At 36.0% G+C, this 18,878-nt stretch overlaps 1 protein-coding gene across 3 annotated transcripts in view; it reads left to right on the top strand.

Moving 5' to 3' along the window:
* Positions 1–17,690, top strand: part of Ssdp (Sequence-specific single-stranded DNA-binding protein) — a 65,786-nt gene extending 48,096 nt beyond the window's left edge. For all 3 annotated transcript variants that reach the window (XM_089097701.1, XM_089097732.1, XM_089097654.1), the window contains 4 exons: positions 1,838–2,043; positions 9,571–9,705; positions 12,388–12,600; positions 16,653–17,690. In XM_089097701.1, coding sequence (XP_088953827.1) covers positions 1,838–2,043; positions 9,571–9,705; positions 12,388–12,600; positions 16,653–16,757 — 659 coding nt within the window. In that variant the 3' untranslated portion in view covers positions 16,758–17,690. The remainder of the gene's footprint in view (positions 1–1,837; positions 2,044–9,570; positions 9,706–12,387; positions 12,601–16,652) is intronic.
* Positions 17,691–18,878: the final 1,188 nt, after the last annotated feature.

Raw genomic sequence — 18,878 nt, 5'->3', positions numbered from 1 at the left:
TTTTGAAGGTTAGGTGAAGGAAAGGTTAGGGTTCTTATATTATTGGAAAATATTCCTTTCTTTTGGAAATACTTAATGCTTAACGATAGCGTGATAAAGATATATTTATATTTTTCTACTCCTCCTCCCCCGCTTTATAATTTTGGTCAGGATCTTGCACGTTAGATTTGTAAAAACTGCTTTTAAAACGGCTGCTAATGAATTTCATTTTATTTTTTGATTTGTGTTTGTACTACTCATTGCTGTCTGCTCCTCTTATGTAAATGTATTTTACTGAATTAAAGTAGATTAACAGATTACACGTACCCGGAGAAGATTCACCGTCTGAAAAATCTCCCGAAAAAAACATTTTGAAATTATTTTCTTTTCGATATATGGCATTATTGATCATTGTACTGTCAGAATAGCGTTATGTGCCTTGACAATTTATAAATGTAGAATAATACCATAAGTTTTAAACGTTTAGACAGTCTTCACCATTCGGAATAATTACCTAAAACCTATCTAACTAATGCTCAAGTGAAGATATTCTACCCCCAAAGCACATTCTTGTTTCTTTCAAAATATTTACTTCCTCAATTTGTATTGTTATATGCACCAATTATTCTTACAAAGCCGCGTTTTCAGGCTCAGCGGGTTCGAACATGGGTTGCTCTCGTCTATTTTCAAGTTTCTAGTTTCGTCTAGTTTCAGCGGGTTCGAAGTTTCAACCCCGTGTTTTCCTCGAGAACCCGCTTTGTGAAAACGCTTGATGCACTAGACGAGAACAGCCCGGGTTCGAAGACGGGTTGTTCATGGCTCAGCGGGTTCGAACACCGGTTGTTCTCGTCTAGTGCATCGAGTGTTTTCACAAAGCGGGTTCTCGAGGAAAACACGGGGTTGAAACTTCGAACCCGCTGAAACTAGACGAAAAACTACAAACTTGAAACTAGACGAGAACAGCCCGTGTTCGAACCCACTGAGCCTGAAAATGCGGCTTAAGTTTTTGAAAGATGTTTCAACTTGGGGAAAGTGAACTGTGTTTATTTAAAGTCAAAAGGTCGGGGCTGCTAGCTCGTGTTTTGCAAGATAGCAGTTGTTGTATCTTCGTTGGTTATCATGGTCTTATAAATTCATTATTTACGGTTTGGATGTTATAAGTTCACCGTCTTTTTATGGAGTTGACTGTTTAAATTATTTTTCTAAAAAAAGAAGAGAACTCCGCGCCGACTGTCGTCGACGTTTCAGTTGCCGGGTGATTTTTCAGGAACAGGTAGGAAGCCTGTCACCCAACTTTGTGGCAACTGGGATCGAACCCATGGTCTCGTAATGCCAAGCAGAGACCATTTCACTATGCTACACCTTGGGCGAAAGAAAGATATTTGCTTGTAGTCCACATTCCTGCCGCAGTATAGCTTGAACTTAAGTCCTTTTATTGAGTGGGAGAGTTTTATTACAATCATAGGTCGTGATAACTCAATATTTAGAATGGTTTAGTAAAAACAGAAGACCAATATTAAGATGACATTAAATTTTTTAACTCCCAAGTAGGATAAAATCGAGAAAGAGTCTTCAAATTCACGTTTTATGAATTTCCTCTATATTCTTTTGGTTTAATGAGCCAAATTGCGAAGTTTATGGATTGTGATGTTAGAAGAAATATCTTTTGAATATTGCCCAAAGCTTTCCTATTGTAACAGTACACAAATTGAGATTTCATATTTCTTGGAAGTTTTTTTTTAAAATAAAGTAATTTTGGAGTAATGTAGGCGGATTTTTTCTCGTATTAGCCTATCATTAATTTCTTTTGTCTATAAGTCTTTTCTAATGCACAATATAATGTTCATATCTTTTTCAGGACCACCTATGGGTGTATTAGGGCCGAGGCTTGGAGGTCCTCGAGGTCCTGGGATGATGGGGCCTGTACCTTATGGTCCTGGTATGCGTGGTCCTGGTCCAGGAATGCCTGGAGGCTTAGGGCCGGGAATGGGGCCCGGAGGACCAATGCCAATAGGAATGGGACCTGGTGGTCCAAGGCCGCAGTGGCAACCTAATTCTTCAACAGTAAGTTTGTTCTGAAATAAGTATGTAATATAGATTGAATAATGCCCAACTACAGTAAAATCTCTTGTTAGTGTTAGGGTGTTTACTGAGATGAAGAAGTGGCAATACTGCTTTGCAAAATGTCTCATTAAGCCTTTTTTTTAGATAACCAGCCTATGAATGAGGCCATTAATGGTGATTACTTTTCCACTTACTGAAAATTAACACAATTAACACTTCACTGAAAAATTTGTCAGTGATTCTTTTTCTAAATATTTACCACTAAATTACAAATTTCAAAACCCAATATACTACATATTTATTTAGTTCTTCTTTCATAATTATAGATTCGAGTTATTTTTTATAGCTACACTCAGACCTCCTATGAAGGAATACATTGTAAAGTTCCTCGCTAAGGAGGATCATATATATTTGACTACAATTTACACAATTTACATTTACAATATATTACACAGGTCTTGCCACATTAAAATTATACTTGAGGTGCTTTTGACACTTTTGGACACTGGTTTTGAACTGTGGTAACAGGTTATTGGCTTTATTTCTTTTAACTGCATTCAAATTGTAGTTTGTCAACAGTGACCTGTTTTAGACTTGTTTTCAAATATGAAAACGCTTGTTGACAATTGTTTGATGGCCAAAATAGTGATACAACTTTTACAGTGTTTTAAGTGTAGAAATGCTGCTTCCGGATCGGCAGTGATCCATAAAACCCCAGCCGAAAAACTTGATAAAACTTAAGTCATAATTGGATTGGAGGTCAGACAACTCGGACTCTATATCATCTGGGGCTAAATCAACCTCTTCTCTAAAAATGTGAACTAAAGACTTTTAATAGCGCCTCTAACTTATTGATGTCTTGTAACTTTCTTTGAAACTCTCCAACCAAGGCATTTAACTATGTTTTCTATTTTTGTTCGCCTTTCTACTTCTTCTACTTCTTCTTCTGCTTCTAGTTCTTCTACTACTTACGTCTTCTACTTTTGTTCACCTTTCTACTTCTTTTACTATCTTCTTCTGCTTCTAGTTCTTCTACTACTTATGTCTTCTACTTCTGTTCACCTTTCTACTTCTTCTACCTCTACATCTTCATCTACTTCTACTACCTATTTCTTCTACTTTTGTTCACCTTTCTACTTCTTCTACTATCTTCTTCTACTTCTACTTCTTCTACTACTTATGCCTTCTACTATGTCTTTCTACGTCTCAGCTAGGTCAATGGAAATGGTTTTGCTTTCGACAAGGGAAGTGACAAAACCTTGTTTTCGCCTTCTTTCCTGGTGAATAATGGGTTTTGTTAAAAATTTTGTAATATGCAGATTCATTTGATGTGTGAACAAGATAATATATAATTATATTACTATATAATATACTATGTACAATTTTAATTACTATATATATACCATACAATTACAATAATACAAGGTAATATTTAATTATATTACTTGGTCTGATGTTTGAAATTTAGCGTGCTTAATTTTTCTATTATATCCATCAATCATGAAATATATCTTCTATTCTTCATCAGCAATGTTAGTAGTGAAGTAATAACCAAGTCCTTCATTTCAAGGGACATATCTGTTTTGTCACGGAATATAAGAAGTTGAAATCGAGCATTTTAATACGATGTATAATAAAAGGTTTTGAAACAAGATTGACTTAAGATCGCAACATTTAACATATATTTGTCCGTGGGTGGTTCTTTGTCTGCTCATCCCTGGTTTGATGAGTCCATTTGGACTGGCGCCTAAGATGGTATGGCACCTCTCCTCAACGTCATCTGACTGTAACTACACGGTCACTAGTTAGCTGCGTTTGCTAATTATGTCGGAAATTGCCGATTGAAGTAAGCTTCAATATAAGTAACGTTGGGTAACGTAAGCTTAAACAAAAATTTTGAGAAACTAACCTGGCAGAAATATAAACTTCAATCGGCAATTTCCGACATACTTAGCAATGGCATAAGGACATCCAAGAGTCCTAACTAACCAATCAGATTATTTGAATTTTCTACTCTTTCTTGAGCTCCCCTACAATCGTTTATTGTTACGAATATATCCTAGCATTTGAATATTCTTCAAACCATGAAACAGTTTCACGAAAATAACACAGACAAGAAACCTACAAAGTATAAAACAAAAATGAAAAAAGACAATTAACCCTTTGATGTCTGGATATTGAAAAAGGAGAGGAAAAAATTCCCCGCCTGTTTCTGTGCTTTATTGAAGATCATTCCACGACGAAAATTTCAAGGAAAAAATTTAATTGATGAGAGTGAAGAAAATACAGAATGGTTCCCACAGGAAACATCCGGCAGTAACAGCACATAGTCAGACATCGCCTAGCTAGTGTGGTAAGATAGGAAACAGTTTCTGTTTAGCGTGAAACACAAACTTCGAACTTCGCCTTGGAGTGGGCTTGGACACAAGCTCGGTACCTCTGTTTGCTGTCTATCCAAGCTGGAAAGCGCTCCTGGCCGTCAAGTCTTGTCGAAACTGGTTGGCAGCAACTATATTTTCTTTTCTTTTGGGACAAGGCTTCGTCCGTGGAACGTCGGTTTTGAACTGCAGTAAGTCCATTGGCTTTTCTCCTGTAGGAAGACACCTGCGATACAGGATCCACCCATTTACAATGGAAAGGTCAACCAAGAAAATGATAATTTATATGTACCACTTGTTTCGAGATTTGAAGTCAATTCTGTACAGCTCTATCAGCATTTCGGCAGTATCGACGCCGTCCATAAAGTGATTGTATTCCTTCACACAGTGTGGTCTCTTCACTTCTGTATGCTCTTTTCACTTGCCATCCCACCTCTCACAGGTGTCGTAAAAAAACCAGTTGTCGTAAAAACACCTTGTAGTTTATGTGGTTTGGGAATCCCCTTGCAAGTCGGAGGGCAAAATCAGCACCAACCCCCAAATCGCTTGTTTCAATTGATCCCTTGCAAGTATACATTTTTAAATCATGCACAAATCCACTTATTCCTGCTCTGGAGATGAACTTGTATCCCCATTTATGTGGTTTTCCGGATTGTACTGCTTCAGCAATATTTGCTGCTTCGTCGGGAGTATTTGCTCATCAATGACCTGGGGTTCTTCCGGATGTATCTTCGTGAAGTTGGATCAAACCCTCTCTATCAAGGGACGAACTTCATAAATTTTATCGTAACCAGGTTCTCCGGGAGGCTTCTGCGATACGTTTTTATTGAAATGCAAATACTATTTTTATCAGTTCAAATCTGTCACGTGACGTAGTACCGGCTATCTCGGAGTAACGAGTTTTGTTTTTCCAGTAGCTGTGATAGGACGGAATTTTCACTATTCCTATAAACGAAAGGACTCCCAGGAACACTCAATGTCAGCCGAAGAAACGCCTAACTTCTTGCCATCTCTCTGAAGTGCATATATATTCGTCTGGTTGCGTATACAGCTTATTATTTCGTTGTCAGAAACAACCTGACATATTCCAATGGGGTCTTGCAACTGATTTCTTGGTTGAATCGAAGCTGATCTTTCCAGAGAGTGTCTGGAAGTAGGAATACTTGAATACCAGGTTTGGAAGTAGGGATACTTGAAGCTTGTGTGGTAGGATTTCTTTGCTTCCATTAGCTTGAGACTCATCCTGACTATCACAGTCGTTGCCTTCAATTCGGCCGGTTTCTATTTCGGCTTCAAGTAGTTCTTCTAAAGCTTTATCAGGAGGAACATAATGTGAATCAAATGGGTCTTCATCTTCACTTGACAGGTCTTCCAGGTCAGAAGTATCATCTGGACAAAGAATAAAAATTCACAGCTTGTGCCAATGAAATTGGGCGTGAACGTAATTTCTTCATAATTGTAGAGTACTCATCTTCCACAGTTTTTGTTGCAGTGGACTTAGATTCGTCCATTGCAACCCTAAAAGGCATATAGGCTTAGGAACTTAGTCAATCTTGCTAATTGTATATACAGGTAATTTAGTACTTTAGCAACAGGAAGTTTAGTATTTTAAAATTGACACTGGTAACCCCAAGCTCAAGCTGTTCCAGATGGTTTTTCTGAGCTACAGACTCTATTTAGCATGGTCGAACCATCAAAAATTTTAGGATAGTGGCGTAAAAACAGTGGTTACGGGATATCTTAGCATATCACAATTTATATACGCTCAGTAGTCTGAAAAGTCCCTATTCCTGACGGATGGTTCGTCTAGGAACCACGATTCTTAGGGCCCCTCCCTTCCCTTGTTTTTCACTTTATCGATGCAAATGACACATCATTAGAGCTTTCAGACCTTCCTCTCTGCCAGGCCAGGGAAATAAAAACTCTAGAACAAATGATTTTGTTGTCAATTACAAAAATACAAGCCCTCCTATTGGTAAAACGTAAGAAGGCAAAATGTACCTACTTTGATCGTGATTGTATCTCCCAAGGGCAGACGACAGTAAACTGAGAAAAATACCGGGAATAGAACTCTTGACTATCACACAATGATACGAACCCCGAAGGGTTAGCTTGTGTAGTTTTGATAATAAAAGTTTCTGAAATTTGTGGTTCCTGAGGAAAGGGTTAACTATAAGGGGACTAGAACAGAATAAGTCTCTTTTCAGTTCCTTAAACCAGTAAATGTAGCTTTTGTCTTTTCTCGTTCTACATTTTTTTTTCTTTTGCAGTTTCAAACATTGTGATAGGGAATACCAGTTCTCTGATTTTAGTGATTGGAGCTTCTGAAACCAGTAAAATGCCAGACAAGTTTTAGGAAATGACGGTTAGGAAAAAATTGTGATAGCCATTCTTTCCATTTCTGCTCATATGTGACCATCCTTTGCTGAGAAAATACAAAAGTTTCATGTATTTACAGACAGGGGTTTGAAATTTCCACATTGCAAAAAGATGTGTATTAGATGTCCCTGTTTTTCTGTTATCTTTACCTATAGAAATATTAAGACGGGTTTCTTTTTAGGATTTTGAAGATAGTTGATTTTACTGTGTATTTGTCTTAAAAAAAAAGTTCAGTCCAAGCTTCGAATTTCATATAATTATTTTTGTTTCTCACAATTTTAACAATAAATTATGTATTTTTCTCACGATTACTTTTCATAATCATGATTATATTCGTCGTATCTCTTAACCAGAAGGTTGCATCTGACATTTCTAATATTTTTTCACTTTTGAGTGAATTGCCAAAAACTGTTACCAAGCTGTTCTCAAAGAGAGGATCGGCAGGTAAATATAGATCAAGAGGACCAAGATGTGATTGAACCTACATTGCGCTGCTGATCATTCTCTTGAGAGCAGCTCAGAAGACGGTGTTTGGCAATTATTTCACAAGTTTGAAAATGGTAAGATACAACATTCAGGCGTTATAGCAACGTTAGCTCGAAGCAATGCAAAAATGGTGGCTTTTGCATTGCAAAAAGATATATTTGATGGCTAGGACGCGTTCTGCGGAGGAAGGATGAGAGATTGCCAAGGATTGTCCTTGTCGGCGAACTGTCTATGGCCAAACGAAACGCGAGACGTCCCCGAATGGGGCGGGAGGATGTCCTAAGGAAAGATTTTAGGGAAACGGGAACTTCTTGGGAGTGTGTAATGAGGGAGGCTTTGAATATATTGGGATGGAGGATCAGCGTACGTAGCAGTATTGGCCTCAGGCGGGTTGTTGCTGCAGTGAGCTGTTAGTAGTAGTAGCTGTAGATTCAGCTGCAAATCGTGGAGTGGGTAACTACACTTTGAGGGGTTGCTATACCAAAAGTTTTACCATCCTTGATTTACGCCAATCAAAGAGATTTTCTTAAATTAACTTCAAAATCATTCTTCTACTGCATATTTTTTTTCTTCCAAAAATACGTTTTAATTTTAGTTAATTCTGAAACAGGGTTTAGTCTTTGCAGTGACTTCGAAGCATTAGAAACATTCAAAGGAGATGTAGTGTTATGGAAAATTCTATATAAAAATATCAATTTAAAGTAGTATAGTGTCCCTGTTTTTCTGTTATCTTTACCTGTAGAAACATTAAGCGGTTCCTCCAAAGTAAATTCTCCCAAGTATGGGAGGATTTCTTGGACTTGTTTTTGTCTTTTCTGGTGCTAAAGAGTGTAGTAATATATGCTAATTTATTTTTATAGCTTTACTTATGACTTAATTTAGTTTCATCTATCGCCTGGAATCATAGAGTGTCGACGCCTCGGAAGAAAGGAGAAGTGGGAATTTCTTGGGAAGAAATAAAGAGTGAAGCTCTGAACTGAGTGGGATGGGGGAGGAGTGTGTGTAGCTTTATTGGTCTTCGGCAGCTTAATGCTACAGTGAGTTGTCAGTGGCAGTAGTAGTTTTTGGAATATCTCTGTTTTTTATCCCAATATTCTGTTGGTCAAGAACCTTGCCTTACTATTGTGGAGCTTTCAATTTTTACTTATAAGAAACTAGTATGTTTATGGAAAATTAGATTTCATCAGAATTATAAATATCAGATTGGCTGCATATTTGTTATTTATGCATGAGTTTTATCTTTGTATAATAGCTAGATATAACATTTACTAGTTAGATTTCATTTATATTAAAATTATTTAATATTGTTGAGTTTTGCTTATTGTCAAAATGAAGCATGTATTTCACATAATTTCTGGTGAAATTTTTTTTTTCAAATAGAAAGGTAGGAGATGTCCAATTTTGGTTAGTATTCAAATCTGCCTAACTTTATAATGCAGGTACGACTACAGTTGGACCTAATAGCTTGTGAAGGGGTTGTCAACTCTGCCTCCAGAGCTTGATATAGTAGGTGCTACAAAAAAACTCCGTCTTTTGGGAATTTATTGCTCCTCGCACTTCTCTTGTTTACAAATATCGGTTGGCTCCAATCTTCCTGGACGAGAAAGCTGGGTTTAATTGTTCGTTCTAAGGATCTGTTGCCACTTAGATTGAGTACTGTTGCCTCTGTAGAAGTCATATATTAGGCCAATTTTCAAATATGAATGGTCACTTTTTGCAGCGGCTTCTAATACTTTCTTACCACAACTAAGCTGATCCAGAATAGTGGCTTAGGGGTGAGTTGCTTGTAGTATGAATTCTTCAGTGATGCAAAGGTGTCTCAAGAGAATTCTTGTATATAATATGGGATAACTACACAGGTGGTAGCTGTCTAAATGTAAGACTAGTGGTATAGATAGATAGGTATTTTATGCTTTAAAGCCATGTGAACCATAGATAAAAGAAGTAACAAACTAAAAAAAAAGCTATTCAACTCTCCCTCAAAAAGCTTCCCTGTGTGTTATTCCCAATTAATGTTTGTATTTTTCTATCTTTTTTATTGTCCGATAATCTTTTGATCCTATTACTGAAACAAACCACTCATTTAACCCAACGTTACTGAAAAACAATGCTTTCCTTATATCCTTCAATCTCTAGATATATTATCTAGCCATCGATGGCTTCGTAAAAAAAAGGATCATCGTATTAGTACAGTTGCAAATGCATTAAATATGAAATGCTTGGTGCATTCAAAAGTAGGTATAATGTTAGAAATGGCATAAGACTAAATGCAATGTTCTTATAGGGACCGCCTGTATCAGGTGGGCCTCCAGGCCCAGGAACTCCGATAATGCAAAGTCCACAACAAGACTCGTCTGGATCAGGGGGAGAAGGAATGTACGGAATGATGAAATCAGTGCCAGGAGGTCCTATGCCAGGGGTAAGTATTACCCTTTTCACTTTATTCAAAATTCTATGTTCTTGGTGAATTTTTTTTCTGTTTTGAAATCTACTTAATTCAATCAGATATTTTTTATTAAAGATAAAATGTACTAATATGCAATGTGTAAACGTAACAAACGTTGTTTGGAACGGGGGTCAATAGCGTGACTATGTAGGCTCAGACAGGTTCGACCCAGTTCTAAATGGGTACCTGGAGAAATCTGGGGAAAGTAAATAGGAAGGGTTTGCGAAAGCACAGGATTGTAGGCCTCAACCCCCAATTGAAATTTTTCTCTTCTTTTTTTTGTGAATGCCGATGTTGTATTCTCATTTTCTCTGGAGTTGCTCTGCTAGTTGTAATTCTCAATTTCTCTGAATAGTATTCTCTCGGTATTCTACTTATACTTAATTTTTTTATTCTATTATATTAATTCTAATTATTATATTCATATAAATTGTTTATAAATTTATCTATTAAAATTTCCGGTACTTATCGGTTAGCAGGAATACACGCGACAAGAACCGCTTATAGAACCTGAAAGATCGTAACGAAAAACTGGTTTGCTCTGCCTAGTGAGGCATTATTCACTCTGTGAAAAACATTTAATCTTTAGTTTTTTTGCGGTTGAAGGAACAAAAAAAAGGTACCTAGGTTAGGTTAGGTTACGTATTTAATATATGTTATGCTTTACCCCCACCTCCCCCTAATGTGCAAATATGTAGCCCAAATTTGTTTCTAAACTATTATATTTCATCATATTTTGTTTTATTTCATTAGCATTAATCAAACTTAACTTCTCGCGTGTGTTCCAGCTAACCGATAAGTTCCAAATTTCCTTTTTTTTGTGCTTTGATGCGGTTATTAAATGTGTGATTTGTGTCGTTTGTCTCAACTGGATGTGAGTCCTAGAGGAGACAAATGTCATTATTGCCATCTCTGATATTTTATATGGAGATTTCTGTCCTACTATATTGTTCATCTATAAATCACTTGTTAATGACGCAATGTCTAAGGGAATGGTTAGAAACTTTCCCCAAAAATTGGGTTATATGTCTAAAAAAAAAGGCACCTTTGTCCTAAAATACGTAAATTATTGGGTATTGTAGTGTACACTTATTCAACATATAAAACCAATAAATGTATTTTATCTGCAACCCTTTGAAGACTTTTTGAGAGTTCAAATCCAAAAAGAAGTTTGTTTTATAAATTTCGTATATTTCAATAAGGGGTCAGAGGGCAAATTATATATTCAGAATAATCTAAGCTCCGTTGTGATTGTTAATTGTCTTATTTTCGGTTGTTCAAATGTCAGTGCCTTTCTTTCGCGAAATTATTAGCATTAAATCTCTTCAAACTAATAGCTACGATAATACAGTTAATTATATACGGGTATACTAATGTATACGGGTAAATGGAACGGTAATATTGAAGCTTCAGCAGCTCTAAAGCCGTCGAAATAAGACAGGTACTGGTCGCTATTCCAAATCTTTTATTATTTGATTGGAAATTGAAAGTTCTATTTCAGTTTTTAAGAGTCAAAAGAGATCTGAGGGCAACTAGCCCCCCTACCCCATGCCCTTTTTTCTCCAAATGCATCCGATAAAGTTTTGGGATAGCCATTTTGTTAAAAATAGTTCAAAGGTCAGACCAAAAACTCCGGTGTCGACACAACCCCTCAGGTCCCAGGGGCAGGCGTTGTAAGCTATGCCCTAGGGGTATATCGGGTTCTTATGGAAAGGATACTCGTATAAACTTCAGAAAGGGCTCATTTGATCGGAAATTGAAAGTTATAGTTTACTTTTTAAGAGTCAAAAGAGATCCGGTGGCAACTGCCCCCCCCCCCCAAGCCTTTTTCGGTGGCAACTAAAGAGATCCGGTGGCAACTAAAGTGCACACTAAAACCACCTATTGTAAGCTTGCTTTTTGGCTACAATGTAAACCACATAAGCTGCTTTAACACTACCTACGTAATTTTTGTTTATGCTGAATGGTTATGTTACACTGTATTAAGTATCAAATCTCACACTTTTAAGTCACACTGAGCTTTTGTAACATAAAATTCTATGTTGGCCTCTAGTCTACTGAGCACTACGAATGTTGTTTGAATTTCTGCTTCTACATCTGATCTAGGAGTGAAATTGAAGAAATTATTGTTTAATTTTATTTTTGTTGCTGAAGTGTTTTTGTTTATCTTCTTTTATATCACTCCGCTCTTATTTTTTGTTGTATGAGCGGGGAAAAATTAAATTATTAATATTTAAAACAAATTAATTGAAATTGGTGGTTCGATCCGTGCACAAAAATTAAGTCAGACGAACAGGCCTCCATGATATATCTCTGAAAAACCCTGCACAGCAAGTCAAAACTTTTTAAGGGACCAAAACATATCCCAAGATTACGGAAAAGTTCCAAAATTGCTCAAATGTTTTTGTTTCCTGGAAAATGTTGCTGGGGTTACTGTCAAGAATACAGAGTATATATATTTGGGGATAAAACTGGAACCATAATTAAATAAAGAAAGACATTTTTATTAGTTAAGGTCATAGGAGAAATCAAGTGAAAAACATATTTTTTGTGCGACTATAATAAAAATGGAGATTTACCCGAAACTGAGAATTTGGACCCTGGTAGGTTGTCGATTGTCAGCTATGAATAAATATAAAATCTTTCTTTTTGTAGGAATTCCCAATAAACAGTGGGCCTGATGGGAATCCAATGAGCGGTCCAATGGGGCCGTCTGGCCTCAACTCGGTAATGAACGGAAACGACGGAATGGACGGTATGAAACAGTCTCCTGCTAACGGTACGCCAGGCACGCCCCGTGAAGACGCTGGCGGTGGTGGATCTCTAAGTGATTATTCGCTAGGGGGCTTCGGTGGCCCTGGAGAAAATGTGAGTATCGGCGCCGGGTTTTTCAATTCTTAAAATAAAAAAAAAACGCCGTAGCCATCTATGCGAATTTGAAAGACACCTGGTGTAGCGGCTCAGCAAGATTCCGTCCCTGATAAGTTAGATGGCAGGACGTGCTTGTGATCCTTCCCCCTGTAAACAGCAGAAAGTACAAGGATATACCGTGAACTGATCAGACAAATATTATACATGGGAATCCAAAACTGGACCTGTCTTTTTACAAAAGAAACTTGGAAATTTTATTATGTTTTATTTTAGTTCGTTTTCTATTTTGTTTGTTTTGTGCATATCTTAGTTTTTCTTTGCCTTCTTTCTTGTCTCCTTTTTTTTTTACAAATATTCTCGAAGTATGAAATTTTGTATACAATTTATCTTTATTCAAAATAGGATATGATATTACATCATTTTTGATATTTGAAATTTGTCTGTTACTATTAATAGGAACTATTATTCAAATTCAGTTGCTAATTACAAACTTTATTACCTTAGTTTCATTTGTTAGCTGCTGTTTTTATAATTTGCTTCTCATGCTTGTATATTAGCAAAATAAAAAAGGAAAAGGAAAAAAAAAAGACTTCGCCTTGTTCTAGCACAGTGGATTGAGGCTCTGCTTGGCAGTATGGGGCCTGGGGTTCGATCCCCGCGGCGGCAAGGTTGAGTGAAAAGCTTGCTAGATGTCTCTGTATGAAAGACCCAGCACCTGAAACGCTCGATTCGAGGCTCTATGCGCCAGCAGTCGCGCTTAGAACCCTACTTCCTTTTTTTTATCCTTTTCAATGCTCGACTTAATTCCGCAAATGTGTGAACAAGCCAAATACACGATTTAATTTCTCCCTTGTACCGAAATGCACAAAAATCACTTATTTCCTTCATGATGATTCATTTGATTTGTGATTAATCCTTTATACTTGTACTTTATTTGGTTAAACTATAAAGGCCCCTAGAGTTTCATAACTTTGGTAAACTTTGATGGGAAAATGTCGAGCTTTCATGAAAGGATTCCCTGGATATGATCGTAATTCTAATGAAGTTCTATTGCTGTATTTTATTCAGATACACAAAGAACAAATCCCAGATATTGAATCTATATCCTTAAACTTTTGCCACTACTGGTCTTGGTTGAAGAAAGTTGACGGTAGTAAAATGAAAGTTAGGATGAAAACAAAAGCCAAATGTCATAGCCATAGTACCCCCCCCCCAAAAAAAATAGCCGCCCTAAGCTTTCATTTATCGTCGAAAAAAATTCTTATGGTTGCAAGAAAAAAAAAATGTTTTATCACATTTTGAGATAAAAGCTGTTCCAAATTTTTATAGATTATTTTTTTTAGCCTTCTTTCTTTTCACTTATAAATAATATGATCAGTGAGCAATTCATTCTTGAAAACTACAAATATATAATATACACTGTTTATAAATATTTGGTGTCGTAATTATGAACTGTTCAAACACTAGCTCAGGTACGGACGAAGGATTTTTTTTTCTTGGGGTTGGGGGGAATAAGAAGAAAATTAGGGGGTAGGGTGGCTAATAATAAAAAAATGTTCCATCTGATAATTTGAATAAGTGCCCAGATAAAAAACAAAACACGAGGCCCTCTCCCTGGGTATGACTTACTAACTATTCAATATTATCCTTTTTTCCAAATGATCAATTTTCAATTATTTAGGATGAAAACTATAAAATATATTCTAGCGAGTTTAAAAACAGATTGTTCCGAATCAAATAACAGCCCAATCTAGGTAATAACAGATCCAAATTGATAATGAATAGACTTGTTAGACTATATAATGGACCCTACATTTCTGTATCAATCTGTCATTCGTCATTGCTGCCCTTTAAAAAGATAAATTGATAAACTATTAAAGTCAATACCTGCTATAAATGTGTTACTTAACTTTCCCTTTCAATTTTCAGAGTCTGCGTGCTTGCAAATATCTATTTTTTCTTTTTCTTTTTTTCTCCTACTAAAGATCCCCACTTTTTGAAGTTAACTTTAACTATTTCCTGAAATTGCCAAAAACTTTACGAGACGTATTTTCACAAAATTTTATCTCGCTCCTTGCTTTTCTGTCCTGAGAAGTGTCATGACTTTATGTAATTTGGATTTGCTAATCTTCCTTAGAAATATTTACAATGGGTTTTTTCCTCAAAGAGTGATTTTATTTATTTATTAATTTTTTTTTTGTCTTAAATAATATTCTGAAACTTTTAAGGATTTCTATTTGTAGATATTTCTTCTTTCTTTTTGTTTATTAAGCGTCTTTTTTCAATGTAAGATTTGGACTGCTCACTTTGTTCTGTGTATATTTTTGTTTAAGTTGAAACTAACCTGCTGCTATTATACAGAGTTTTGCTGCCAAACGTGGTGATGGGACGGAATAACAATGATATTATAATAAATTCATTTTGTTGCTTTTTTTGCATGCTTTTTTTAGATTACCCTGCTCTTACTTTCTAACCAAGGCTATATCCAGATAAAGGGGAAGGGAGTCACTTTTATGGAAAATTTGTTTCAGAAAAGCATAATTTTAGCCTAAAAATGTCTTTAGAAAGAATGAATATCTCTAATCGGCTTGACGGTCAGCGAATCCTATGAAAATATCCATTCCGTGGGTGCAAAATTCGTGCTTTTAGTGCCATTCCATGCGGCAGGTACTTAGCTTGCGTATATTTTTTTTTGTAATTTTTTTTTTTATATTTGAAATTTTTCGAAATTCAAATTTTCAAATTCGAATTTTCTCTAATTAAATTTTTTTTTCTCTATAGTTGCGATAAACAATTTCGATAGGCAAAACAATTGATTGTAACTATTTCACAACCTGCCTGCAATAAAAGTGGAAAAAAAGCTTTAATCACTCAAAAGCTTGTAGCGTGTGCATTATATCTTCGCAAAATAGAATTAATTTCGCATCTAACTATAAAGATTGCATTATAATTGTGACTTTATTGTAATATTTGCAAGAAAGAAGCTGGTTATAGCCTTGGTGTCTGTAGAGATTATTCGGTCCAATCAAACCTCGAAGCCTGTCTGCCATGTTTATCTAGCCAAAGATCGCAAGGGTGCTGCATTTTAACTCCTTGATATCCGAGATTTAATCATTAATATTCGGTAATCGGTAATTTGGATTTCTGCAATGTCTGCTGAACTGCGGTGTTGCTTCATAGAATTTTTTGACTTTCAATATAAGTTTATTTCTAAATTCCTCTTCCATGTATTCATCTCGGAATGACTTGGTTGCTCTTATCAGTTAAAACATCAATATCATTGGTTTTCGATGACTGATCCGCGGATCGAAACACGAAATCACTATTAGAAGTGCCTCTCAAACTTTATTAGTCGAAACAGAATAGTTATGTCGGTATAGCTATGCACTGAAGTCAAAAATGGATCTTCGGATTTTTGACGATGTTTTGCCATTATTAGGGCAATGTATCTGGAGTTCTAATTAGTGGAAAAGATTTTTTGACATCGGAATGATTTGGTTGTTCTTATCGATTTAGAAGTCGATATTTCGTTTTTTGATGATTTATCCGCGCATTAAACACAGGATCAAGAACAAAGGTGGCAACTCAGACTCCATTAATCGAAACTACAACGGCAATAGCCATGTACAGAAGTCAAAATTGGTTTTTTGGATTTTGGACGATGCACTGTCCTTCTTAGGGCAATGTGCCCTTGTTCGTGGAACAGTAGTTGGATTTCTTTTTCTATGTTTAGCATTAAGATTGTTCTAGAGGGCTCTCCAGTTTGAAATCCTTCCGTAGAAATGTTTTGGGATCCGTTTTCTTCCGTTTCCAAATCGCGTTTCTCAGTTTATTTAGTAGCTTTTACATTAGAGGATCTCTTTAGGAGCATATGCTCCCTCTCGGTTCAAATGAATAAATTTCCCCTCGCACGGATAGATAAGCTCTCTTGGCAAAATACCAGACTGAATTGGCAGCAAAACATCTGCAATTCTCTTTTAATTTCTGTCCTTTTTTTCTACTTGTATAACCGTTTATTTCAAAAACTGAAACAACTCTTGTTCATGTAGGACCAGACCGAGTCGGCGGCCATTTTGAAAATTAAAGAATCAATGCAAGAAGAGGCTAAGAGGTTTGAGACCGACAGTGATCATCCAGACTATTTTATGCAATAACTACCCTCCTCCTCCTCCTCCTCCTTTCCTTGTGAAACAAAGCGTATGCGCTATGCTAGACAAATGCGTATTTTAAGGTGGTTGGAAGCTTATCTTTTATTTTAACAGTGAGGACTAAGAAGAGAGCCTTGTGGACAAAGCTGTGACTCAAAAGTGGGGGTACCACAGGGATACTTTGATATTTGACCCAGTGTATTATTTAGCTAACCTAAAGTGGAATACAGTATTTTGGAGTGATAATTCCCCCAAGGATATTGTACAACTGTCTCTAAGAAGTATTATGGGGATAAGTCCGATTGTATATAGTATATAGATGCTGTCACTAAGATGTATAGTAACAGTAATTTTGATGTAAAGAACTTCAGTTTTGCGCTAGCGTCAGTGATTGAAGTGTGTAATTATCTCCATGGATCTGTCGACTAAAGTTTGTTTTTGTTAGCATGAATTGTTTTATATATTTGTGAAGGTAAGAGTGAATGATTGTTTTTTTTTCTATTGTGGTAAATGACATTTGCATGCCATCGAAGTTTGGAGCGTGATTCTCTGTACTTGCTGTATTGTATATCAGCTCCTGTCTCATGTATCGTATGTCATTAAAAAAAGGATTTCGATTATGTTTGTAGCCTCTGCTACGAAGTTTAGGGATTATTTAAAACAAAATCAATTTTATTGTGTAACCTTTGTTCAGGATAATGAATTTATAGTTATCAAAAATCGTGCTTTTTCTGATGCTATTTAATATTCAAGGAGTCTTTTTGATTTTAAACAAAATTGACAGGTAGTGGCGAATGGTCAAGACAAAATAAACAATCTCAATTTTTCTTTCTTGATTTTTTTTAGCCAATTGTAAATTAATTATATATTAAATGCATACAATTCTGTCATGTTGTTATGATTCAGTGTAGATGTTTGGAATAAAGCCGCACAGTCGAATTATTTCCTTTATGTTATTTTTTTAAGCACTCACATACTAATAGATTCTCATTTTCTGTTGGAAGACAGAGATTTAGAAATTTCCTTACTACAATAAAATATAATTATTTTAGTAAAGAATTTCGTTTTGGACCCACATAATGTAGTCATAAGTTTTAGTTCTGGGATACAAAGTAGATTTCCTTACAACTTCAATCATAGAAGTGGCGGCTTCCCGGTTTGTCATCTGTGGCCCAAATCGGGCAAGACGCAGCTTTTCTTTTAATTTCTATTGCTAAATTTTCTTCAAATTATTAATTTTCCTATTGCTGCAGAGATAATTTTGTATGAGTCCCCTCCCCAGAACCAAGTCTAATTTTTTGTTTGAACCCCTCCCTAGAACTTACTCCCATTCTCTCTTTGAATACACTTGCATAAAATCTTCTAACGTTCTCATCTTTTCTGGCACAGGTTGAACTTTTTTTTTGTTTCTGTCTGCTTTTCTTTCACAAGTTAAGCAGACTGGAATACTAATAGATTCTCACTTTCTGTTAGAAGAATAAGAAAATTAGTAAGAAAAATAAGACGCGATAATCGTAAATTTATGATCATCTGATACCTATAAGAAGGTTTCGGAAGTATGGTTGTCCTTGAAGCAAGGACTAGGTGTTGATATTGAGCTTGTGGTCTTGCAATATCGGGGAATGGCTAGGGAAATTTAGCAGGATATGCCGTCCATACAAAACGAGTTGTTATTATCGACAATTAATTATTCATAAGCTTCATTTTTAATATAATTTATGTACAGTTTTGCACTCACTGTTAGGAGGAGGAGGAGGGGCAAGGCCTAGAAATTACAAGCTTAATATTCAGATTTCTGCGAGTGGCCACTTAGTTCAATATAAAGAGGGTACACTTTACCCCTCAGCCTCTCTTCATTTGAATTTATAAATTTGAATAACCGTCGTCAAAAGTAACAAAACCGCTTAAGACTTAATTTTTTTAATATTTCAAAAGAGCTGTTAAAATGTGATGGGATTACTGATAACCTCAGCCCCCAGACATTTTTGCAAAATTTAACTTTTTTATTTAATAATAAACTGTGAATTATAGGGCTCATTTGTCAAGGTGCAAGCTAAGCTCTAGTGGAAAGAATGAGGATCTGAGGGGGGCAATAGTCTCCCTTAGTCTGACACTAAGCTCAGTCTG

Source organism: Artemia sp. Qi Xiang Cuo, chromosome 1, assembly GCF_049724085.1.
Source record: "Artemia sp. Qi Xiang Cuo chromosome 1, ASM4972408v1, whole genome shotgun sequence".
Taxonomy (NCBI): Eukaryota; Metazoa; Arthropoda; class Branchiopoda; order Anostraca; family Artemiidae; genus Artemia; species Artemia sp. Qi Xiang Cuo.
This window is presented reverse-complemented; position numbering and strand designations above follow the sequence as displayed.